General features: G+C 46.6%; 1 protein-coding gene across 1 annotated transcript in view; it reads right to left on the bottom strand.

The window, feature by feature from the left end:
* Positions 1-26,737, bottom strand: part of fbxl17 (F-box and leucine-rich repeat protein 17) — a 291,040-nt gene that overhangs the window by 170,577 nt on the left and 93,726 nt on the right. Inside the window, exon 7 of the mRNA XM_056286959.1 lies at positions 1,949-2,060. Within this exon, the coding sequence (XP_056142934.1) occupies positions 1,949-2,060 (112 nt within the window). The remainder of the gene's footprint in view (positions 1-1,948; positions 2,061-26,737) is intronic.

Here is a 26,737-nt window from a genome sequence, read left to right on the forward strand (position 1 = left end):
GGTAGGGGAGAGAGAGAGGGAGGGAGGGAGAGAGAGAGAGGGAGAGCAGGAGGGATAGAAAAGAGGGGAGAGAGACAAAGGGAGGGAAAGAGAAGGAGTGAGAGAAAGAGGAGAGAGAGAGGAGAGAGAGAGAGAGAGAGAGAGAGAGGAGGGAGGAGAGAGGGCAGAGAAGAGGGAGAGGGGTGAGATGGAGGGAGAGAGGGAGGGGAGAGAGACAAAGGGAGGGAAAGAGAGGGGAGTGAGAGAAAGAGGGAGAGAGAGGGAGGAAGGAGAGAGAGAGAGAGAAGAGGAGAGAGAGAGAGAGAGAGAGAGAGAGAGAGAGAGAGAGAGAGAGAGGAGAGAGGAGAGGAGAGAGAGAGAGAGAGAGAAGAGAGAGAGAGGAGAGAGGCTACAGAGAAGGAGGGAGAAGGGGTGAGATGGAGGGAGAGAGGAGGGGAGAGAGCGGGGGAGAGAGAGAGAGAGCCGCGAGCGCCGAGAGAGTCGAGAGAGAGCGAGTCGAGAGGCCTTAGCTGTACACAGAATGCCAGCAACTTGAGTGTTAAGAGGGAGAGATGTCGGTCTGTCCTCAGAGAACCTGGATGTTTGTCATGGTTTGTGTCTAGCGAGGCATTTCATTTCCACTGGAACAAAACTAGTGCCTCACTCCAGGGCCAACGAATGGAATGAATTTTTGCTGTCCTACAAAATAAGACGTTTTATTTTTGTTTTGTTTTGGGGGTTTTTTGCATAAGAATCAAACTGCACCTAAAGGAAAGGGTATGGGAAATCGTAATTCCATTAACTAACTCCTCTGCAAAAATGTACCCTAGTTCAATAATGTAATAAATAATAACGAGTGTGTGCAGCCAACCTGGTGTGTGTGTGTGTGTGTGTGTGTGTTCCCACCCCCAGGTATGCCAATGCTGTTATGACTGGCTTTTCTTCATTATGGTCTGTCTACAACACCGTGCCAGGTCAGCAGAGGCTGCAGAGATGATAAGGGGCCAAAACCACTGGCACTAATTAATCTGCTGTTTAATCTAATAATGCAGTGTGGCTTTGTGCGTCTCGGTCCTATTAACACAACTGTAATTGAGTCTGAGGAGGAAGGGATGTGCGCACACAAACACACACAACACGCAGACATACAAGCAAACACCCACGCGTCCAAGCAACCATGTACATCAGAACATATGTCAGTACATGCACAGACGGACAGATAGAAAGAGACATACACAGGGACAAACACACATGCCAGCACACACACAAAAACACACAAAGATGCACACAGGAATTCCCACTAACACTGTGCATAGGCATAAATAGATGGAAGAAAAACAATATGTTTCCTGATGAATGTTACCCAGTCAAGCATTTGCTACATCTGTAAGAATTTCATGTAAGGGCTTCACCGTGTATTCATGACTTGTTACATCTTTAACCATGGAGCCCTGTTCATTAACAAGGTAATATCTAAACAGCAGGGTGTAGTCAGAATGGCAGCATATTATGATTCATCCCATTAGGCTTTCATGAGATTTAAAAGTTAACGTGCAATAACTTCCACGAGGGTTTGCGATGTAACACACACCCTATCCCCGAGTCTTCTCTGAGAAAGCTAGATTACCCCCTCCAGATGATGCATCTTCAACAACAGAGAGAGCTGGTATACAGTGCGCCGCTTGTAAGGAAATTAAATAAAAAGTCAGTTACGGGCTCACAAGAGTATCAAGAAAAGCTGCAGGGGACCAGCCCCCTGCAGAACCTGGATGTTTGTTTCTGATGAAAGAAAATATACTGCTCGAGGGTCAAAGCCAAACGGTGACAAAAGTGTTAAATAAAAAGAAAAAAATCAATATACGTATCGAATCCATAACCTGAGGTGTATGAATCATAATGTGATGGGAATTTCAGAATGTGAATGGGGGGGGGGGGGGGGCAAACATGTCAGCCATGTTGTGTGAGCAACTCACCCCTGTAAGATGGATGACCCCTTGTGATGTCACCGGGCATCCCATGAAGCCAACAAACTGCAGCTCGGGACAATGCTCTGCAACCGCTCGCACGGACCGGTCAGTCACCTGCAAGGGAGGAGGAGGAAAAGGTGGAGGGAAGAGATCAGATCATTAAAATGTGTCACATACCAGCTCTCAAAGACAATCTGTGTTGCGTAAATGCTCAGAAAACCATTGTCGGATCCAAGTTTCTAATTCAATCTATATGATGTGCTGTGTAATTCTTCACATTGATGCTAATCTAGAGGCGTTTCATAATGCACACAGGCTGATCACTCTCCTTCCATCTTTTTAGCTTTTTTGTAAAGTGTGTGGGGACCTTCTGTGATGCACTTAAAACTGAAATAAATTTGAAAACGTGAAACTTGAAACACTTGTCCATGTGCAAAAACTATGCATTTGTGCACACAGATACACACACACACACACAGGGTTTGTGCTTGATTCTGGGCCTTTTCAATTGGGTGTGGCTGGATCCAAAGCCATAAATCTTCCATCCAGACCAGAAAAGTGCCTTAGCGCCTGAGGTGTACAGTCTTTTGGGGTAAAACACATAATGGACTTGCCAAAGTTTTCCAAAAGAAAAACGCTCAAACCTTTACAATAGGAGGGCCGGCTGAAAGACCAGCTCATCCGCTGCCCTTTAAATTCAAATCACTGCATTTTTCAAAAGTGTCATCTTTGTCAACCTTTAAGTATTTGAGCTTTTGGTGTAAAAACTTTTTGTCCTGTAAGTCTATCTTGGGTCCAGTCGGGTCCTGTTGTGTTCAAGCATGTATGTCAAGCTCTCCTACAGCAGACCTGAAGGTTTGATGAACCACCCTGTCCCTTACTGGCCCTTCACTGCTTTAGCATCACAGCCTCTCTGGCACCATGTTGTCCCCACACCTCTCTCTCCTCTCCACTTGGTGTACACGTCCCAGAATGACCAGACAGATATGGAGATAGAGAAGACGACAGGGGCCGGAGTAAAATAATCTCGTTAGCTATCTTCAACAGTGGGCAAATGGTGAGGTGACCGCAGGTTCCCGGTATCATTAGCTTGCTTGGAATAGCAAAGTTAACATGCTAGCTAGCTTGTAGAAGCAAAAAAGTGCTCCGCTGTTTGGGAACAGGCCAGAGTAAAAAACTACCTATGGTGAAGGCAGCTGTACCGGTATTTCAGCGGCTAGCGTCCGGCGAGAGGTGTTCACTCCAGTCTGAGAACAGTTTAGCTAGTCAGCTTAGATATGGGTGAGAGTAGCTTGCTTCTGAAGCGAGATGAGGTGATTGAATGACGAGTGACGCTGCATCAGTCACAAAAAAGGCGCAGGGCCCTGACGCAGATGTCACGACTGCCAGCCAATCGGGGCTGGCATAATGGTACAAGTGCTTCTGTGAATACAAAAGGGGGTGTATCCCATAATGAGACATCGAAACGAATGCTATGAAAGCGAATGCCAAGACACCGACAGACGACCCAGGCGTCCAGGTGGCATGGCGTTCTATTCCACTGCCTACCAACACAGGGATCGCCGGTTCGAACCCCCTTGTTACCTCCGGCTTGGTCGGGTGTCCTTACAGACAGAAGAGTGGGGTAATTGGCCAAATACAACTGGGGGAAAGGGGGGGGGCACTGACAGATGGCAGGTAGGAGGCAGAGAGAGACAGGAAAAAGGAGAAGGGGGTGATTGTAGTGATATAATGCCATATATATCCACTGGAACTACACTAGGTGTCATGTACTACCCGGACTGTTATTATGGTTACACCAATACCATGTATGGTTATTACGTCTGCCTACTGAGCCACGATTAAACCTGAGTTCTATAACCCGGTGTGGGCATTGATCCTCTACCTATACTACCCCAAGTATTACTTCAGTGATGGGCAGAACAGGACAAACAGATTGACACAGGGAAGGAGAGGGACAGAGAGACAGACAGATGTAAAAGGGAGAGTCAGAAGCAGAGATGGGGAAGGAGATGAGGAATTGAAAGAAGCTGACTAAAAGCATACGCCAGCCATTCGGCATGGGCGTAGACGTATGATGGATCGAGCCCTTCCTCATTATTCTCTATTACGCTACTAACGTGTCATTATGGATCAGAGATCAATACGGAAGCAGAACGTTTCCACCAGCCTCCGCAACGGTCATCAATATGTGCATCGATAGTTTCCGTACTTTCCTCACCCCATCGCTCAAGGCTCACTCACTGCTGACAACATGGGTGGAGACCATCTTCTTTCTCCGTTTGCTCGGTGTGATGGCAAAGTCTTTACCAATCACAACCAGAGAGTGAGATGAGAGAAGAAGAAAGAAGAAGGCCACTTTATTTTGTCAATGAATGGTTACAATGAAATCTGTTCCCTGCATTTAACCCATCCTATTGAATAGGAGCAGTGGGCAGCTGCAGCACCCAGGGACCAACTCCAGTACTTCTTTCCAGTGCCTTGGTCAGGGGCACAGACAGGAGTATTGACCCTAACATGCATGTCTTTTCGATGGTGGGAGGAAACCGGAGCACCCGGAGGAAACGCACAAAGACACGGGGAGAACATACACACTCCACACAGACAGGACCTGGGACGGCCTGGGGTTTGAACCCAGAACCTTCTTGCTGTGAGACAACAATGCTAACCACCGGGCCACCGGGCCACCAAAGCAAGCCTTAAGAGTGGTAAGGCTGTTGGTATAGATAAAGTTTTGAATGAATACATTAAGAGCACAGCTTGCATCTTCTTACCTGTTTATGTTAAACTGTTCAACCCGAGTTCGGGGATAATCCCTAAAAATGGGGTTACTGGTCTTATTGTCCCAATCTACAAGTGAAATGGGGATATTGAGGATTGTAACAACTATCGGGGGATTATATTTTTGAGTTGTTTTGGCAAGCTTTTTACTAATATACTGAGTGTAAGGTTGCATAAGTTTTGTGAGGATAATAGTGTTTTGAAGGAAAACCAGGCAGGTTTTGGTAAAAGGGTACTCCCGTTCGCTCTCATTCTATGTGAGTAAAGAAGCGAATAAAAAATTCGCTTCTGGTGGCGAAAGAAATTTGCGTCTTTGCTTTGCATGGCGAACTTTGACCGTCGAATCCGCAGCCTCAACCAACAGCAAAGAAGTGTGTGCGGTTGACCCCATTTGGCTGTAGTTGTCCTAGTGAGCCAGGATGGAGGAGAGTGATTGGTTCCAGAGTTTGAAGACAGACCTACTCTTCTTTTGTTCATTTGCTATTTTCATTTTTTTGTTTGTTTGCAAAATAGTTTGCGCACGCACTGCTCTCTTTCTCATGAGGTGCGTGCCATCTTGCCTGCATGGCCACGTGCAGCCTTTCTCTCACCAACACCTCCTTTCCACCTCCCCCTAACATACACTCCATTCCTACAAGTATTCACTCCGACACATATTTTCTATATTTGCAGAGACTCGCCAGCTCATATCATCCTGTGTGCCCTTGATCGTCACACTGCTGCTCAATTATTGATTGTAACTGATTAGTATTAGTCATTTGTTGTAATAAACTGTTTTCATTGAAGTAAGTCGTCCTGACTGTTTTGTGACGGTATTCACTGAAGCCATCCTCTGCTAATTAAAGGACTCCCAGTTGGGGCAACATTGATTATTATTATGGGCAGCACGGTGGCGCAGTGGTTCGCGTGGTTGCCTCACAGCAAGAAGGTCATGGGCCCCGCGGTTGTCCAACCTTGGGGGTCATCCCAGGTTGTCCTCTGTGTGGAATTTGCATGTTCTCCCCATGTCTGCGTGGGTTTCCTCTGGGTGCTCTGGTTTACTCGCACAGTCCAAAGACATGTAGGTCAGGTGAATCGACTTTACTAAATTGTCCCTAGGTGTGAATATGTTTGGGGGGGGGGCTGTGATGGACTGGCGGCCTGTCCATGGTGTCTCCCCGCCCCACCTGCCACCTAATGACTGCTGGGATAGCCTCCAGCATCCCTGCAACCCTGAGAGCAGGATAAGCGGCTTGGATAATGGATGGGTGGAGGATTATCATTATTCCATCAACTTGAATGGTTCAATTACACTTACTGAACACCAAAATTAATGGTTAATAATTCCATGAGACTGATTTGATTATTCCATCAATTTAGGTAGTTTAATTATAAACTATTAAACACCAAAATTAATGGTTGATAAATTCGTGAGACTGATTTGGTAACCCTGTTGCACTCGCACTAAATCAGAGAGAGAGAGAGAGAACTGACTTGATGCCGCGATTAACAAAGACAACAAAGGAAAACAAACAACAAAGAGTGGAGGGAAATAAAGGAAAGCAGGGTTGTTGTTGTTTTTTCCTCCACGTGCCCATCGACATTTTTTTAGCACTCCTTCCTGAAACACCCCAAAGAACCTGCCGAGCCAAAACCAGCACTCACGTAGACGCACATATGCACCAAGCTCGTGACGGGTGGATTTACTGACAGGCATGTACACACACACGCAAACATGGACAAAACGAGACAAAGACACAACCACACGCATGGAGTTTATAAACTTAGAAAATAATTAAATGTATGAATGAATGAAAGGGGGCGATGAAATCTATAGCCAGAAGTCCCTAATGGGACTCTGAGTACCCAGAATAAAATACTGGCGGCGGGGACTCCAATTCACTTGGTGACTGATCTTAGCCGGCGAGGGAAGGCTGGCAAGTCTTTGGACGCCCGAGACGCTTTTAAGGCTAAATAAACAAGCGCGTCTGCTCTTTGATGTCGGATGAGGCCACATTCTAAGCGGGGTTATAATTTTGGAGAAACACTCGAGATAAGACGGCCAAAAAAAGGCGAGCCCGTCAAGAGGAGGTGTCTGGAGATTTAGACGGCACCAGCCACAGGCGTTCCAAACAAACATCGGCGTAGCGCCCACCAGGTTTTGTATTTTGGAATTCCTATTTCGCCGAGGCGACAATTACGATTATGCTAATGAGCGGCGCATTTTAAGTAATCAAACGGCCTTTGATGTGGCCATTCATCAAATATAATCCCAGCGAGCTAAATGTCACAGGCAATTTTCACGGACATGTTCCTCTTTGAAGCTACCGCCGCAGTATCTCCTCGCTGACCCAGGGAGAGCGCTACGTCGAGTTCCTGTCCTACCTGCTGTTAACCTGCAATTTATTGATTAAAAATGTCGGCAACAATCAAAACCCTTAAGGACAACACTGGCTTGGAAATCAAGGAGAACTCGTTCTAAAACCCAAAAGTTCACGTTAAGCTAATTTAATTGTGGCTTTGCCTGAATATCTAGTTTGTATTGATAGCTACGCTCCTCTGCATTGTTTCATTGGGCAGAAATACAAATGGATCCAAAATCTGTCAAAATAATGGCAAGCTGAGCACACACGAGCACTCACACACACACACACACACACACACACACACACACACACACACACACACACACACGCAAATCACAAGCTTGGACATAAACAAAAGGGCAGGCAGAATAAACTCAGAGGTGGGTCACCCTTAAATTTGAGAGGGGGGCTTGTAACAGTTGCCTATTTAAATTCTTAGCACAGATGACAAGATATGGGTGAGGGAATTGAATGAATGACACGCTTCAAACTTTGCCCTTGTGTGACCCCTGACCATGAAAATTTACCCCCCGCCCCCCGCTGCTTCAATGGCACCGCCCGATAACCCACCAGTAGAGGTCTGCAGCTAGTCTGGGCAGCTCCCAGACCAGTCTAACAGTGTGAATGTAAAGCAGCAGGATATGGCTGAAAAATCCCATGCATGCTAAGGATTTTTTAGTCCTGCTCATCAAAAATTATATAATATTAAAAAAGAATTTTTAAAAAAAACTACTGCCATGCACAACAAACCCAGTACCAATTAATTTCTCACTGCAGAAATGGATAGACAAATATATTAGAAACAGAGATTTGAACCTAAAAATCGACGTGATTTTGACAGAAAAAAACTATAGACCATTTTCTTGACCTTGACCCAATTACATCATTTTTTTCCCCCGGGTTATTTAAGAACCACTGGCCACATTTTCGAAAGATTTTACATCATTTGCATCTTTCTTTTGTAAAGGTTTAAGGCCTGAAGGCCAAAATTCACACACGTCCTATTGGTCATCCTGCTTTTGCAATAGCCCAATGAGCTGACGTTAAACATAACGTAAAGAATTTGTCGAAAACAACTGAAATGAATTAGCGATATCATTATCCAAAAATACTTTAGATGGCGTTATCTGTATGGATGAACTGAGTGGGCGAGTCCATAAATCAATCCGGATCCCTACGGTCAGTTGCAGCGATTAAAGGGGTAATTCGGAATTTCGACCTTATCTCTGTGACAGGGATCGCACGTGAAAAACACCTGTGGTTGTTCCTGGTCGTTTCTGCACCTCTGGGTTTCTAATACTCCCCTCTAAACACTGTTCAAAAAGCACATCCTCATTCTCTGGGCTAAACTACGCTTCCGATGGTGGAAATGATGTCCCACATCACTAGCGCAGAGGATTTCATGGCCAATGATTCAGATGGTTAGGTGCAAAGTATTCTGGTACGTGTAGGCACTGTTGGAAAGACTGTGAGCAGAACACCCATTTCTCTGTCAATATAACACACAGTGAGGACTTTATTGCTTCAATCCACTAAATTACCCAACAGTACTGACTGAACATACACAAAACCATGGGTGCAATTTAGACAGTTGTTTCAAATCCACCTCATTATTAAGGACTCTTCTCTCTGGCCTCTCCCTTAATTATGAGCTTGTTCGGTTACACACTTATACCTGATCTCTCCCACTCACTCTTCTTCTCGGTCCCGCTCTCCCTGAGGGCTGCCTTAAAGGTTATCAGGTTGAGGCAGACGAAGATGGAAAACCCAGGGAGAATAAAAGGGGTGGGGGAATACAAAGGAGCCCGCCATTTGTCTGTCTCCAGGTCAGATATTTTCTGGGTTCATCCGAGTACAACGTCAAATTCGGAGACGTATTTCTTGCCTCATCAACGAGTAGCCAAAAGATACGTTACGTTTTGTCCCTGAACATTACTGAAGACGGAACACAGTTGTTGGGGATGTCGAGCTGAAGCCAAACTGACGGTACCTGCAGCTAAGCCTGGGTACACGCTAGATTTGCCCTGTAAGTAGGCAACCCCGGCATTTAGAAGGGACATACCGATTTGAGGCCTGGTCAGGACCAACGATTAGCGAAGATTGTCTGATAGTGTGAGAGGTTTACACAGCTAGTCTTGACTCTGATCTACTGACACACACACTGAGGGATTTGCACAGAACCTGTGCGGATGTCACTTCTTGGATATCAAACTTTTTTGATGAAATCCCATCGGCCCAGATCAGTCGGTGAGTCGATCTGGGTGGCCTGGGAACTAGGGGGGATCGGAGTTGATGTATTAAGTCAGGGTGCACGGGATTCAAAACATCATCTTGAGGTTGTCCCATATGTCGAGACTTGGGGGAGCAATGTAAACAGACAAACAGGTTTGATTACGAGTGAAACTGTGACTAACACGATAAGGCAAACAGAGATCTCATATCCTGCTTTTAACTGTTCTGATCTATGATCCCGCTTTGGACTGGAAAGGCCAACAGCACTACTAGAGTTAAAATAAACACCCGCCTTTGCTGCTCAGAACCACTTTGATTTATTATCCTGCGGTGGTGAGCCAAAAGTCAGTGCGGGGTTTTTATTTGATTAAAAAATAAGACTCATTTTTCAATGCACCTGCACCATAGTTTTCTGATGCTGGAATATGATGACCTCCCTAAATCGAAATAACCATCGTAAGAAAAAAACTCACACCGACAATTAAACAATAATCAACAGCACATGAACAAAACTACTCCAAAAAAAAATTAAAAGAACAGCTAAATTTAATCCTCGTTAGACAAGACGACATGACTCATCACTCATTTGCTTTTACTATATATTGACAGGGAATGATGAAGCCCATCCATCCATCCGATGTAACTGATTTTTCAGGTGATGCTCATGATGGCAACAGGGCCAGACGAGCGGCCCAGACATCTGCCTCCCTTGCAACCTCCTTCTCAGGGACTGCACAGTCTGCAGTCAGTCCATCAAGCCTGTGCTGGGGAATACAATTCCTTAATAACAGCCAACAGGATGACTTCTCCTCCAAATAATGTCGTGAATGCAGTCTAAAATGGCCACTTAAACGGTAATTAACTATTCATGTGTTTATCCTTGCACCATGTCTGAGCAGGACTGCTGATCCAGGATCACCGGGCAGAGGAACCATGAGGTGAAATCTTTAGTGAAGGGGGGAGGGGGAACTATTCCCCCTAAAATATCACTATTTGTGGCACGGTGGCACAGCGGTTAGCACTGTCGCCTCACAGCAAAAGGTCCTGGGTTTGAACTCCAGGGTTGTCCATCCTTGGGGGGGGTCATCCCAGGTCGTCCTCTGTGTGTGGGGTTTGCATATTCTCTCCGTGTCTGCGGTGGGTTTTCTCCGGGTGCTCCAGTTTCCCCCACCAGCAAATAAGACATGCATGTTAGGGTTAATACCCCTGTCTGTGCCTCTGACCGAGGCATGGCAAAACGAACTGGAGTTGGTCCCTGGGCGCAGCACGGCGGCTGCCCACTGCTCCTAGCTACACAGCTAGAGCATAATTTCCCTACAGGGATCAATAAATTATCTCAAAATAAAAATTTTTTTTTTAGTAAATTCTGAAACAATGACTATAAAATTTAACTCCTTTCAGACATAATGTAATTTGACCCACTGTACCTGCTAGTTTTACACATAACATTTCTGAGCCTTTGGTAGATAATTTAATGTCTTTTTTTCCCCCCATGTAATAGACGCAATACCACTCACTGGTGTGTGAAAAGCCGGAGTGAAGGTGAAGCTGAGACACTGATACATATGGAAGCTGACCGGCAGAGCCGGCCGGGCAGAGCGAGACGACACAGGAGAGAGGAGCGTTTTATTTGCAAAGTGTGAAACTTGAAAAAGGCTCCAGAAGGACCAATCCTGAGTGGAGCAGCTGGCAGGTGAAGGGAGCTGGCCACAGCTCCCTAGACACAACATGGCCGCTGCCAAAAAACCATCAAGGCAAACATTTTCAGGTTGACTAGCAGCGGAATCAAAACGCAACACACCTCCATAATCCCTAAATCACAACCGTCTGAGAGAGAGGGGTGAGTGAATCACGGAGGGGCGAACTCAGGACGGCCTCGTGTGTGGTGTGTGCGATAAAGAACAAAAGAACGAACAAATGAACGACAAGACAAAAGAAAAAGAAAGAGAAAGCTAGAAAACAAGTGTAAGCTAGTGTAAGCAGGTGAGAGGGGAGAAAATGGAAAAAAAAGAACTAAGGCGGCCATGTTGAGGAGGGCAGGGGGGCATATACCATGTCAGATACAGTGCACGTGTGTGTGTTTGTGTGCGTGCACGTTTTTACCGTGTCTATAAGAGGCCGTGCGCGTTTATGACAAAAGGTTTGTCTCCAACCTCCATACTCTAAACCATTTCCAAAGTTTCCCTTTGCTTTCCCCCCTTCTCCCTCTTGTTGTCAGCCCCTCACCCCCAGCCCAGCAAACTTTCATGGGCTTCGGTTTAACAACATGAAAAGAGCCATGGCGGGGCTTTGCTGTGAAAGAGGTGGCTGGCTAAAAAAAGGCCTTAACCCCTTTAGAAAGGGATTTGGTTTAATGGTCTTAGAGTAAAGGAGGTAGAAAAGCATGGGCTGGGGTGCAGTGGAGTAAATGGTAGTCGTGTGTGTGTGTGTGTGTGTGTGTGTGTGGGTACGTTGTGTTGTAAAAAAAAACAAGGTGATAGTCACTGAGAAATTGCTGAGATAGGCAGAGCTTTATTTGTGTGTAAGTCCCCCCCCCCAAAAGCATTCAGGTAGCACCCAGGGGGCAAGTGCCCAGAGAAGGCAGTTACAGCTTGTCAATACCAACTCAAAAGATTGAGACAAAGTATTGCAGCTCTCTACCAGAGTACTCCATCAAACACACACACACACACACACACACACACACACACACACACACACACACACACACACACACACACACACACACACACACACACACACACAAAGAGAGCACAGATTGAACTGGGCAGAGTAAACCAGCTGAGAGTTCAGGCTTATTTAGCAGCCCTCACACCTTCCCCTACCGTCCTTAGCGTCTCTTTTCTTATCATTGATAATTTATTGGAATTTTATAACTACATATATGCAAACCATAAAACACAGACAAGGACATAAAACCGTGGCTGAGGGATCACAGTGAAGACCTATTTACATCAGGCTGGAGGATGAGTATATCACACAGGAATGCAAACGTAAACCAGATATGAGTCTGACACACCCGGACTCTCTCTCTCACACTCCCTCTCCCTCTCTTTCTCGCTCTTTCTCTCTCTCTCTCTCTCTCTCTCTCCCTCCTCATAAAACCCTACGTTACTCCCACTCCTCGAGCTATTTAGCTATTCTTCATTAACAAACAATGCAGGTGGGGGACCGAGTCCGAGTCTCTCCGTCCGCTCTCTTGCAGATACGTATAGATCCAGTATATATGAATACTAATATGTCTATAGTGGTTGTTCAAAAGCACTTGTCTTTCGCTGCCGACCAGAGGCTCACACAGGCCCATCTCGCAGTGCGAACAACATTCAAAAACCGTGGCAGCACACATCCTCCATTAAAAACCTAAAAACTACCGAGTGTCTTGACGCCTTTATGAAAGCGCTCCGTTACAGCAGCACTGTGTGCAGCTTTACAGATTTCCGATAATACCCATAAAAGGGGATGCTGCCGCGGGCCCGCGGCGCAGCGGTTGAAGTGGGATGATTTTCATCAGACTTCTGTTCTTTTCCGAGGTAATCATTTTCACTATAAACACTCTCCGAGGGGTGATACTGCCTGCTGTGGGTTCATATCATAGCCCTGGAACACACACGCGTGCACACACACACACGTGCACACCTGACTACATGTGCATGCTGATACACACCCTTTGGGGGGGAAAAAACACACACATGCACACACAAACACACACGGGCATACGATGAGTCTCTCTTTTAAAGAGCTCAGATGGGCGGTACTGATGTGAATAAGTAGTGATCTGGCAAAGAAACCAAAGGAAAGTTCGTCCAGTGTAATACTTCTTTTTTTTTTGTTGCCTCGAGACAAGGGCAACACAAAAAGCCATAAAGTTTAACTACAGTGAGGGCGAGTCTCTTTATTGCCCTGGTCTCTGTGCTGATGAGCAGGGACTGTGCACCAAACACGGGTGTTTCGACTAGGGCTATGCAAAAGGGGTGGGTGGGTATTAATCACAACAAAGTCTCTGAGATAAGTTACTCACCCGGCAGTGAGGCCGACGCACAGAGTGAGAAAGAAAAGGCACACGAACGCACACACACGCAGGCAGAGACAAAGACATACAGGCCAGCATATGGATTACATATGTGCACAGGCGCATGCGTGCACACACGTGCAAACAGAGACAAACACACACACACACACACACACACACACACGCACAGACCCACACACACACACACAGGCTGAGTAAACCTCTAGACTCGGTCTAGACCAGTGTTTCTCAACCCAGTCCTCAAGGACCCCCTATCCTGCATATTTTCTTTGCAACCCTGAATAGGTACCTGTTTGTAGTTATTCAACCAATCAGCAATTAATTTTGTCAGATGTTGCACACCTTGTATAATTAAGTGCTACGAGATGATTGGTCGAGTAAGTACAAGCAGGGCTACCTATGCAGGGTTACAATGAAAATCTGCAGGATAGGGGTTCCTTGAGGACTGGGTTGAGAAACACTGGCCTAGACAGATGTGAGATTCCCGGTCTCTAGCTTGGCTCACCTGTCTTGTGTTTTCCGTGGCCAAACAAAATGAAGAGTCGCTCAAGAGATGTGATGAGATAGCAACGCAGAATGGAAAACAGAGTGAGTGAGGCAAGGGAGAGGAAGCGGAAGATGAGAGGGTAGAGGTAGGTGAGAGGGCAACGACAGATTTGCAATCTTCTCACGTTAGGCTAAGCTAACTGCCAGGCAGACCGGCAGTCCTGGCAGTCATCCTGGCTGGCATTCATTCCCTTGGACGGTGATTTTATTTATTTACACTACCGTTCAAAAGTTTGGGATCACCCAAACAATTTTGTGTTTTCCATGAAAAGTCACACTTATTCACCACCATATGTTGTGAAATGAATAGAAAATAGAGTCAAGACATTGACAAGGTTAGAAATAATGATTTGTATTTGAAATAAGATTTTTTTTACATCAAACTTTGCTTTCGTCAAAGAATCCTCCATTTGCAGCAATTACAGCATTGCAGACCTTTGGCATTCTAGCTGTTAATTTGTTGAGGTAATCTGGAGAAATTGCACCCCACGCTTCCAGAAGCAGCTCCCACAAGTTGGATTGGTTGGATGGGCACTTCTTTGAGCAGATTGAGTTTCTGGAGCATCACATTTGTGGGGTCAATTAAACGCTCAAAATGGCCAGAAAAAGAGAACTTTCATCTGAAACTCGACAGTCTATTCTTGTTCTTAGAAATGAAGGCTATTCCATGCGAGAAATTGCTAAGAAATTGAAGATTTCCTACACCGGTGTGTACTACTCCCTTCAGAGGACAGCACAAACAGGCTCTAACCAGAGTAGAAAAAGAAGTGGGAGGCCGCGTTGCACAACTGAGCAAGAAGATAAGTACATTAGAGTCTCTAGTTTGAGAAACAGACGCCTCACAGGTCCCCAACTGGCATCTTCATTAAATAGTACCTGTTAGAGCCTGTTTGTGCTGTCCTCTGAAGGGAGTAGTACACACCGGTGTAGGAAATCTTCAATTTCTTAGCAATTTCTCGCATGGAATAGCCTTCATTTCTAAGAACAAGAATAGACTGTCGAGTTTCAGATGAAAGTTCTCTTTTTCTGGCCATTTTGAGCGTTTAATTGACCCCACAAATGTGATGCTCCAGAAACTCAATCTGCTCAAAGAAGTGCCCATCCAACCAATCCAACTTGTGGGAGCTGCTTCTGGAAGCGTGGGGTGCAATTTCTCCACATTACCTCAACAAATTAACAGCTAGAATGCCAAAGGTCTGCAATGCTGTAATTGCTGCAAATGGAGGATTCTTTGACGAAAGCAAATTTTGATGTAAAAAAAATCTTATTTCAAATACAAATCATTATTTCTAACCTTGTCAATGTCTTGACTCTATTTTCTATTCATTTCACAACATATGGTGGTGAATAAGTGTGACTTTTCATGGAAAACACGAAATTGTTTGGGTGATCCCAAACTTTTGAACGGTAGTGTATGTATTTTTTAGTTTGGATATTTGTGTTAGTTTAGACATATGTGTTAGTTAGTATGTGTGTTCTTGAAGTTCTTGTAATTTCTGGATATGTGTTTTTGTCTTTGTGTTGCGCTGCTGTGGGCTGGGGGAAACCATATGTCGTTTCATTTCATGTACTCCCATACATGAAATGAAACGACAAAGTGTTCCTGGTTTCATGTTAACATAACGTAGCTTCTCGTGTAGCTTGGTTGATCCCTTCGTGGCTATAAATCCTGTCTGAATATGGATTGAACAGACAACCCACAAGACAAAGAGACTGAGACAACACCCTGATGCTCATATGACAGACTAAACAAGCGGCGTGTGTGTGTGTGCGCGCGAGAGTGTGCATGAGTGTAAGAGTTTGCATGTGTGTGTGTGTCTGAGAGCGGCAATATGATCATATTAGAGGCATGACAGCATGAGGAGCTGTGATGAGAGTTCGACTTTGCCACCATCTAATCAATCAGTCTAATTAAGCAAGCTTAATTAACACCGGGCCCCGGCCGATACACAATCTGCAGACACAAATATAAATAACGATTGCTGAATACACGGCTAAACAATCTTTATAACAGCCATCTTCATGCCCATTCAGGGGGAGGGGGTTGCAGCAGTCATTTTAATGCCACTTATAGGAAATCCTTAGAAAATGAGATGAGACGGTCTCATCTGTCAAGCCTCCAAAGCAAATTAAGTAATATTGTGAACATGGTACTAGCTGATGATTAGGTTCAGAAAATGGCAGCAAATTAAAAAGGTCTTAAATCTTTTGGTGTCTGCTGTAACGGTCAAGGTCTCATTCTAGTATATTTAAGATATAAGAGCCTCTTAGGCAGGCAGTTTACCCAAAGGAACGAAATAACTCCAAAAAAGAAACACCAGCGAACATTTCCTCAATTACCATTGTCAGTATACTCAATATGTATTCTTTGTTCTTCATTATGTCGTGCCGCTGGGGGGGTGCTGAATGATAACGAGGGTGCTGTTACCACAGGCGGCTATAATGATCAACAGTGATGCAACCAATCATGTGATATTTGGACCAACTGAAGACAGAGGGAAGTCTACCGACTGCTCATGGACCGGAGGGCACACACCGCACCACGCGAACAAAACTCACTGGGTCTTCTTTGTTCGTGCCCTGATTTAAATGTGTCTTTCTGCTCAAAAAGTTTAGCATCGTTTGGAGTATACTGTCCCCTTAAGCACCGGAAATGCAGTGACCATGATGATGACACCCGGAGGAAACCCATGCAGACACGGGGAGAACATGCAAACTCCACAGAGAGGACGACCCGGGATGACCTCCAAGGTTGGACTACCCCGGGGCTCGAACCCAGAACCTTCTTGCTGTGAGGCGACCGCGCTAACCACTGCACCACCGTGCCACATCTCATCATCTCATCTCATCATCGGCCGTTTCTCCGCGGGACGGGTCGTGGTGGCAGCAAGCTAAATAAGGCACTCCAGACGTCCCTCTCCCCAGCAACACCCTCCAGCTCCTCCTGGGGGGAGCTTAAGGTGTTCCCAGGCCAGATTGGACATGTGGTCCCTCCAGCGAGTTCTGGGTCTACCCCGGGGTTTCTGGTTTCCTCCCACAGTACAAAGACATGTAGGTGAGGTGAATCAGCCATAACAAATTGCCCCTAGGTGTGAATGTGTGTGCGTGTTTGTGTGTGTGTGGGCCCTGTGATGGCCTGGCGGCCTGTCCAGGGTCTCTCCCTGCCTGCTGCCCCAATGACTGCTGGGATAGGCTCCAGCATCCCCGCGACTCTAAGGATAAGTGGTTTGGCTAATGAATGAATGATTGATGATGACAATCTGAAAGAGGTTCTCTCCAGTTTAAGTAGCTGTCTATTTACACTGAGAACAAAGTCACAAGCTGCCTGCCAATTACTCACAAAGTTTACAGGAGTGGCGGTTTCCCCGACGCCTCCTCAACCCCTCTGAGGAGAGCCAGAGTGAGGAAGACGCACAAAGACACATCAGCAATTAATGGGATTGATATGCCGTGATACATCAGGTAGCTAGGCAGCGGATTCAACGTGTGTGCGTGCGTGCGTGTGTCTTACCAGAGGCTACTGCTGGGCAACAGCTTTTAGTGATGACATAACCACTCCCAGACCACCAGACTACCAACAATGCCTTGCTGTGGGCTGTCAGTGTTGAAGGACTTGAAGCAAACGAATGTCATATGTGACTATTCTTTCTCTGTGGGAAGGTTTAGTGGAGACAAACGCCACGTCTGCGTCTCTCAGTCAGCCTCTGTTTCACACCACCTTTTTTGAGCTTCTCTCCTACACTCTCCCTCGTTGCTCAAAATAAATAGGTGTTGGAGACGGTCATTGCAATATCACAGGGCTTATTACTGACCGCAACCCACCTCTGATAAACAGAGCCTCGCTCACATTACTAACTGTTAAGATTTTATTTGGGACCCCCCCCCCCCCAGAGACAAGAGAAACTGGCTACTGGAATCACCTGGCAGCATCAATTCCAATAACAAATAACTGATGAGCTCAACATAACGCACTCACAACAAAATTCAACATTCAAATCAACAGCCTTGAACGGTTTATGCACAATTTATGACCATATTAAGAGTTCAAATTCAGTAATGGGGCTTCACTTTTTTTTTTGATGAAGCACCTCTGTATAAGTAGAGGTTGCTGGGCATCCAGGTAGCATGGTGGTCTATTCCGTTGCCTCCCAACACGGGGATCATCGGATCAAATCCCCGTGTTACATAAAGCCTGGTCGGGCGTCCCTACAGACACAATTGGCCGTGTCTGTGGGTGGGAAGCCGGATGTGGGTATGTGTCCTGGTCGCTGCACTAATGCCTCCTCTGGTCGGTCAGGGCGCCTGTTCAGGGGGAAAGGGGAACTGGGGAGAATAGCATGATCCTCCCATGCGCTACATCCCCATGGTGAAACTCACTGTCAGGTGAAAAGAAGCGGCTGGCGACTCCACATGTATCGGAGGAGACGTGGTAGTCTGCGGCCCTCGCCAGATCGGCACAGCAGGTGGAGCAGCGACCAGGACAGCTTGGAAGAGTGGGGTAACTGGCCAAGTACAATTGGGGAGAAAAGGGAGAAGAAAAAAAAGAAGAAAAAGAAGAAGTAGTAGTAGTAGAAGTAGTGTTATTTGCTCAACCCGGAAGAAGAGGTATCTCCAATTTACTGGCATCTTACTTTGAAGCAGGAGATTGCAGAGCGCAAAAAGCCAAAGTGTTAGGACAGCATGGGAGCTTAGAGAGCGCATCTGATTAAATGTCATGAGTTGGAACTGAGGTCTGGGAGCTTTACTTCACACTCACTCCCTTTGTCTCGTCCATCCGCCATATCCCTCTCTACCGCATGCCATCTGACAATGCAGGAATACTATAAAAACGTTCTTTTTCAGAAGTGCATTATATTTTTGGTCGAAAATCGAAGCAGGACCTGTATCTCTGAAAGATGGAACTTCAAGGATCAATAGCTCCCACTTTGCTCTGGTTGTGGCCATCTCAGAGACATGATAGAAAAAATAATCCATGGGTAACTGGCTCTGCGGTTCTCACCTAAAAATAAATAAATAAATAAATAAATAAATAAAAAGCAAGCAACTACTGCCTACTTAATGGGAATGACTCCAAAGCCTGGACAAAAGACCGTGTTTTACACATTTTTCACTGTGGGAGATCTGTCAATGTCCTTCCTCCAAATACACAGAGTAGTCGCTCTCTCCCTCTCTCTCCCTCTCATGTGTCAAGCAATTTTGTCTCGCTCTATCGATGTCATCAGCCCTGATGATGCCAGGGAGGGATGAAACACGCTTGGGTGATTGTCATGGTGATTGATCTTGTCACTCTCTTCTATGCTCCCATCACGCACCGAAAATTGCCTGTCGTTTATGCAACGGCTTCTGTCCCCGGTTCCCAAAAGAGTTTCACTCCATGTTTGTCTTGTCTCAATATGAGTATGTGCATATGTATCTACGCAGCCATGTGTTTGTATAGATGTAGTTATGCGTGTGTGTATGTGTGTAACCGCTCCATCGTGCCTCTTACTATTTGCATTTGTAGAAACACAGACACACAGCAGCTTCCCGACGCTGAAAAACAGTTTCTCTTGTCGGCCTCTGTTTTAAAGGATCAATAGTATTTTGTCCTGGGTCGTGGGGAAATAAAGAGCTGCTTTGCAGGGAGTTGGGAAGCACATTTTGCTCCTTTAAATGCAAAGTGGAAGCTCTTATTATGTCGTATTGTCAAGATGCTCGAGCAGCAGTGCACTTGGGCTTTCAAATCCCAATGCCATCTTTTTCTCCAACCACACAGCCCAGTAAACAAAAACCTCACCCTCACTATTAAATTGCAATAATAAGGGTGTCCAGGTAGTGTAGCAGTCTATTCCGCTGCTTACCAACACGGGGCTCGTTGGATCGAATCCCTGTGTTATCTCCGACTTGGTCGGGTGTCCCTACAGACACAATTTGCCATGTCTGTGGGTGGGAAGCCAGATGTGAGTATGTGTCCTGGTGGTCACTGCATTAGCGCCTCCTCTGGTCCGCTGGGGCACCTGTTCGCGGGGTAAGGAGAACGGGGGGGGGGGGGGAGTGGCGTGATCCTCCCACACGCCACATCCCCCTGGCAAAAGGTGAAAAGAAGTAGCTGGCGACTCCACATGTATCAGAGGAAGCATGTGATAGTCTGCAGCCCTCCCTGGATCGGCAGAGGGGGTGGAGCAGCAACCGGGACAGCTCGGAAGAGTGGGGCAAGAAAAAGAGGGGGGGAAGCCCCCCCAATTTTTTTTGCAATAATAATGCAATGGCTTTGCAGTAACGTTTCATAGCCCTCAGGCAGCTAGTCACCCACATGGACCCTGATGATTCATAACCGATATGGGGTAGTTTTGTCGATGCGATCATGCCTGTTAAATTTTACGATATTTCAGAAGATAGTTTTACCAATGTCTGGCTCACAAGAGTTGGAGTTGCAACAAAGTCAAAACATCAAAACACCAACCAGAGTTATCAATGCAAAAAGCATCATCTATTAAATGCTTTCCTGAAATAAGGGGAAAAAATGTTTGCAACTCAAAAAATAAACAAGGACACGTCATGCCATAGATGAAAAGCACAACTGCTGTGTGACTTTGGTGTTAATAAAATGATATGGCTCATTGTCTTAAGTTTGTAAATGGAACAAGACCTAGTGTTGACTGGACATTTTTAATTAAGTAGCTAACATTACATATTTATTACATCAAATCTTGACTGAATGTTTAACAGTGACATTGTAAAATAGATGCTTCATTGCTCCACCTAAACAGAGCTAAAGTCAGCTTGCCTGAATCAAGTTTTTAGGCAGGAAAAAGAAGAAAAAAAATTTATATATGGGCAAGCAAGGTTCACTCATACTCATGGGAAGTGAAGGCTAGCCCATCTGGTCCAATCCCATAGAATAGCTACTGTGGCTCAAATTGCTGTAAAAGTTAATGCCGGCTATGATAGACAGATGTCAGAACACACTGTGCATCACAGCTTGCTGTGTATGGGGCTGTGTAGCTACAAACCGGTCAGGAATGCCCATGATACCTGCTCACTGCCACAAGTGCCTACAATGGGCATGTGAGCATCAGAACTGGACAATGGAGTAATGGAAGAAGGTGGTCTGGTCTGATGAATCATGTTTTCTTTTACATCATATGGACAGCCTGGTGTGTGTGTGTCGTTTGCTGGAGACGAGACAGCACCAGGATGGGAAGAAGGCAAGCCAGCAGAGAGCAGTGATGCTCTGGGCAATGTTCTGCTAGCAAACCTTGGGTCCTGGCATTCGTGTGGATGTTACTTTGACACGTGCCACCTACCTAAATATCATTGCAGACCAGGTACACCCTTTCATGGCAACGGTATTCCCTGATGGCACCGCAAAAATTGTTCAGGAATGGTTTGGGGAACATAAAGAGTTCAAGGTGTTGCCTTGGTCTCCAAATTCCCCAGATCTCAGTCTGATCGAGCATCTGTGGCATGTGCTGGAAAAACAAGTCCGATCCATGGAGGCTCCACCTCATAACTTACAGGACTTAAAGGATCTGCTGCTAACGTCTTGGTGCCATATACCAGAGGACACCTTCAGAGGTCTTGTGGAGTCCATGTCTCGATTGGTCAGAGCTGTTTTGGCGGCATGGGGGGGACCTACATAATATTAGGCAGGTGGTTTTAATGTTTTGGCTGGTTGGTGTATATGGATCCTCTGAGCTGTCGCTCTCTTTCCTTCTCTGGCTATTTTTTTCAATGAAAAAGTAAGTTGGCCAAATTGCGTAAGATTTTTATCAGTCCGGATCAATGCTGTTTTAGAAATGTGATAGCTAAATTAATATATCCAACCATCTGTAGACTACCATTTGGTGGCATCAATGAACTATAAACTATCAAATCAAAAGGAGGGGAAACTACTGCAATAGTCTGCTGGACCCAGTGCTTACACTTGGCTAACCAAAAAACAGAATAAACTAAACTAACAAACTAAGCAGCAAAAATCATGCAGCCTTCCCATGAAAGAGAAGAGCACAAAACCTCAACAGGAATAGTACAATAGAAGAGCTTCTGTCTAACAGATTTGCTATGACTCTTCTTCATCCTCTTAACACAGCTGCAGTCCATCAGCAATTCAGGACACATGAGGAAATAATAGGGAGATGAAGGTTGCGTCCGAAATCACATACTACTTACTACATATGAAATATATGTACTATCCTCCAGCGCACTATTAGTATGTGATTAAAAAGCAAAACAGCTGTTCAGATATACCACTTCATCACAGAGCCACACCACTTCCTTTCAGTTTTTTGCAGGTTAATGACGACGCACTGCACACAAACCTCTACCAGTCTGGTTGACTTGCATCTTGTAAAAATAAACAAGGTTTTCACCAATTTCTTCTCAGCATAGGGGAAAGTACTAATAAATCTAAAGTGTTCAGCCATTCTGCCGGTTATGTTGTATAATGCCCTTCGCCATTGTTGGTCATTGTCATTAAGTATTGCAATGCATTGTGGGATATTCATGCTAGCGTAGTGTTTGCATAGTCTGAAATTTCTCTGCATGCAGTATGACATCCTGGTATTTGTCGTGTACCATTTGATGCATACTGTGGTTTCGGACATACTAAAAAAAACTCACACAGATGTGCAGCTTGTGAACAGGCAAGGGAGGCAACTGCTTGGGGCTCCAGGCCATTAGGGGGCCCCCGAGGGCTGACAAACTTTACTTCACAGCAATGTCTCAAAACGTGGCAACTGCAGTGACCGCAACCTTCCCCATAAACAACCTATGGGCAATTTGCAATGACATCACAGTAGGAAACCTCCCTAAAGCCTCCTACAGACTGTGCGATTTGGGCCGTCTCAGACGAAACATGACTAAACGTGGCGATATCTTTGGTCATGGCTCCAAAACGGTGGTCCTACGTCGCACTGTGAGACTGGTTCAAAGACGGCGGTTATTATGGTCTTGCGACCGAAGATAACCTGGGACAAAAGTCTGACAGTGTCAGAAATTTAGGATGACCATCTCATTTAGGATGACTGCTGCTACGACCTAAGTCTACTAACCAACCAATAGAAATGCAGCACGAAATGACGCACTGATTCCTGCTTGGCGTCATATTGCTCTACCAGCAGCGTAGATTGATTACACGCGCTGATGACGTTTTCATGGACGTGTCGTAGCCTGCGATTTAGTAGGCGCTATCGTACAGTCTACATACACCAAACTTGATGTCGTATCCAAGTTTATTAGATCCATATCGCACAGTGTGGCTTGCAATAAACTTATAGGATTACTAAAATCGCAGTCTGTAGGAGGCTTAAGGGGCCCAATGTCATTCTTGTTGAACTTGAATGACTTAGAGCCTCGAAGTTTGAAAGCCAATTAGGAAAAGGAAGAAGAGTTCTCCATCTGGAAGGGAAAAGATAAAGAAAGAATGAGGGAAAAGAAAGCAAGACAAGGGTAAGTGGAGAAAATAATGACTAAGTATAACAGTAAATGACTGAATGCTGTTATTTAGTCTCACCTTAACTAATGGGGGAAAACACTTGAATAGCTTCAGCTAGCATTAGACCAATGGCGTTTATTCCTTCATGTTATGTATTTATTTATTTTAGCTGACCTAGCTAGCGGAGCTAGAGACTCCAGCCTGGAGTGCAGGTCCAGCTACGCTGGCCGTGACCAAGTCAAGTGTGGCACTCGACTAACTTGCTACCTAGCAGGCTGAAAGAAAGCGAATAAGCTAGTACAGTATTGAAACTTCACAATCATTCAACTCAGGCAATGTTACCAAAATTAACCTTGTCTCTGCCATCCCTAAAGTAGACCTTTCGTATAGGACTCCCATAATTCCAATTATTGAAGGCACAAAATGTAATGGAGTGATTTGGAGGGGGGGGGAAACAGCTAGACATAAGTTTTTTTTCTGTAACTGGTAAAAGCCGTGTCTGAGCTAAGCTATTAATGCTATGACAGCTATGAATAATGAAAGTTATGTCCTAGGAGAACATTTAAAAGCAGAACTTGAGGAATTGTGAAAGCATTTTGAACTGACTTTATTAACATGCTACTATAATAAGTATCGTATACTACATCGCTTTATCTCTCCTCAGGATCATTATTTAGGTTTCTGACAGCAGCAAAAGAGAAGGATAAAGTGCCCCCTCCCGATGCTGATAATGAAAACTGTAAGTTCATAACATATGCCATGTTAGGGTTTGCACCCGACCCCAAGAGCACAAACACAGAAGGCACAATATAGCGGGACCAACAGGCTAATTTATTGAAGAGAAAACTCGGGAAGTCCACTCTCACCAGGAAACGCGAAGTCCACCTTTAAGCCGGGAACCGTGGAGTCGCCCTTTAATCCGGGAACAGTGGAGTCGGCCCTTAATCCAGGCAGGAGGGGGGGGTAAACAGGAGGATACCAAAGGAGAACGGAAAATCACAGCAACGCTGGAGTGAAGAAATCCTCTTCGTAAACGGAAAGCAGCGCACAGGGGAAGGGGAGCAACGAGGAAGGTCCAACAGAGAAATCTCCAGGGAAGATCCAGGTAAGTAAACAAACTTCGATGAGCAGGACAAGCACAAGTACTCTCCCAGGGAACGGCACGAACTGGCAACAAGCGGAGAGTGACACAGCCAGATATAGGGAGGTGATTGCCAACAGGTGAGTGGAGGGGTAACGAGGAAACAGGCATCAGGTGGAGTTGGCAGAGCTCCGGGTACGCTTACACTGCAGAGCGGGTGTGGAGCGGGGAGACGTTGAGCCTTGGCCAAGGTTACACTGCAGAGCGGGTGTGGAGTGGCGAGACGTAACAGCACCCCCCCCTCTACGGGAGCCACCTGGCGACTGACCTGGCGCCCCCGGGTGGGCACGGTAAAAGTCGGCGAGGAGAGAGGGATCCATAATGAGCTTCCGCGAAATCCAACTGCGCTCCTCAGGTCCATAACCTGCCCAGTCCGCGAGATACTGGAACCCGCGGCCGCAGCGCCGGACTTTAAGCAGCCGGCGGACCTTCCATTGAGGATGACCATCTACAAATTCCGGAGGCGGAGGCTCAGGAACCGGGGGCATAAGAGGACTGCTGGAGACGGGCTTAACTCGAGAGACGTGGAAGACAGGATGAATGTGCATGGAGGAAGGCAGCTTCAGCCGAACAGCTGCCGGGCTCAGGACTTTCTGGACTTCAAAAGGACCAATGAAGCGGGGCGAGAGTTTCTTGTCGGTTGTCTGGAGGGGAACGTCCTTCGTGGACAGCCAGACCCTCTGTCCCTTCTTGTACTCCGGCGCAGGGGTACGTCGCCGGTCAGCCCCTCTGCGAGCGCGCTCCCTAGCCTTGAGCAGTGCTGTCCGGATGGTCCTCCAGACACGCTGACAGCGTCGCAAGTGGAGCTGTACGGAGGGAACGGCCACTTCACCCTGCTGTGGGTCGAACAGGGGAGGTTGATACCCCAGGGATGCCTCGAATGGAGAAAGTCCAGATGCAGAGCTGACCAGGGAATTGGTGGCGTACTCTACCCACGGTAGGTAGTCACTCCAGGTGGAGGGCTTGCTGTTACATACACAACGCAACGCTGTCTCCATGCTCTGGTTTGCCCTCTCGGTCTGACCATTTGTTTGGGGGTGGTAGCCCGAAGACAGACTTACTGTGGCTCCGATGCCTTTACAAAATGCACGCCACACTTGTGAGGTGAACTGAGGACCTCTATCGGAGACTACATCTGATGGCAGGCCATGAAGCCGGAAGACATGTTGCATCAAGAGGTCCGCGGTCTCAGCAGCCGAAGGAAGTTTGGGAAGGGCTATCAGATGGACGCCCTTGCTGAAACGGTCTATGACGGTGAGAACCACAGTGTTTCCCCGAGAAGGTGGTAGTCCGGAAACGAAATCCAAAGCCACGTGAGACCAGGGGCGGCTAGGAATAGGGAGTGGCTGCAACAGACCAGATGGCGCCTGGTGAGAGGCCTTGCTGCGGGCGCAAACAGTGCAGGCCGCTACAAAGCTCTTGACATCCTCCCGCATAGTTGGCCACCAGAAGCGCCGAGCGATGAACGACTGGGTACGACTAACTCCTGGGTGACAGGAGAAACGACTGCTATGACCCCACTGAAGAACTCGAGACCGAACAGCATCTGGGACGAAGAGGCGACGGGGTGGCACGTTACTCGGAGCGGGTTGAGCACGTTGGGCAGTGCGAACAGCCGACTCAAGACCAAAAGTGACCACACCGACCACTCTAGCCGCAGGGAGGATGGGTTCAGGCTCTTCAAACGCGCCTTCCTTCGGGTGTAGCCGAGACAGGATGTCAGCCTTTACGTTGCGTGTCCCAGGACGGTAAGTCAGAACATAGTTGAAACGACTAAGGAAGCCAGCCCACCGAGCCTGACGACTGTTGAGACGTTTGGCTGCCCTCAGGTGAGTCAAGTTCTTGTGGTCCGTCCAGATGAGAAACGGGTGCTCAGCGCCCTCGAGCCAGTGGCGCCATTCCTCCAGAGCAGCCACTACAGCCAGTAACTCCCGGTTTCCAACGTCATAATTCTGCTCGGCCCGCAGATATCGGCGGGAGAAAAAGGCGCAAGGATGGAGTTTCTGGTCCTCAGCCGACCGCTGGGAGAGCACCCCCCCTACGCCTGAATCCGAGGCATCAACCTCTACCACGAATTGTCTCTTGGGGTCAGGATGGAGCAGCACTGGGGCCGAGGTGAACCTTGTCTTGAGGACTTGGAAAGCAGAGCTGGCAGCAGGAGACCAGATGAAGGGTTTGGCTGGGGAGGTCAACGCAGTAAGCGGTTCTGCCAGCTGGCTGTAGTTGCGAATGAATCTCCGGTAGAAATTTGCGAACCCTAGAAAACTCTGCAGCTCCTTACGGTTGGTAGGTTCCGGCCAG

Source organism: Lampris incognitus, chromosome 1 (assembly GCF_029633865.1).
Source record: "Lampris incognitus isolate fLamInc1 chromosome 1, fLamInc1.hap2, whole genome shotgun sequence".
In the NCBI taxonomy this organism is placed as follows: domain Eukaryota; kingdom Metazoa; phylum Chordata; class Actinopteri; order Lampriformes; family Lampridae; genus Lampris; species Lampris incognitus.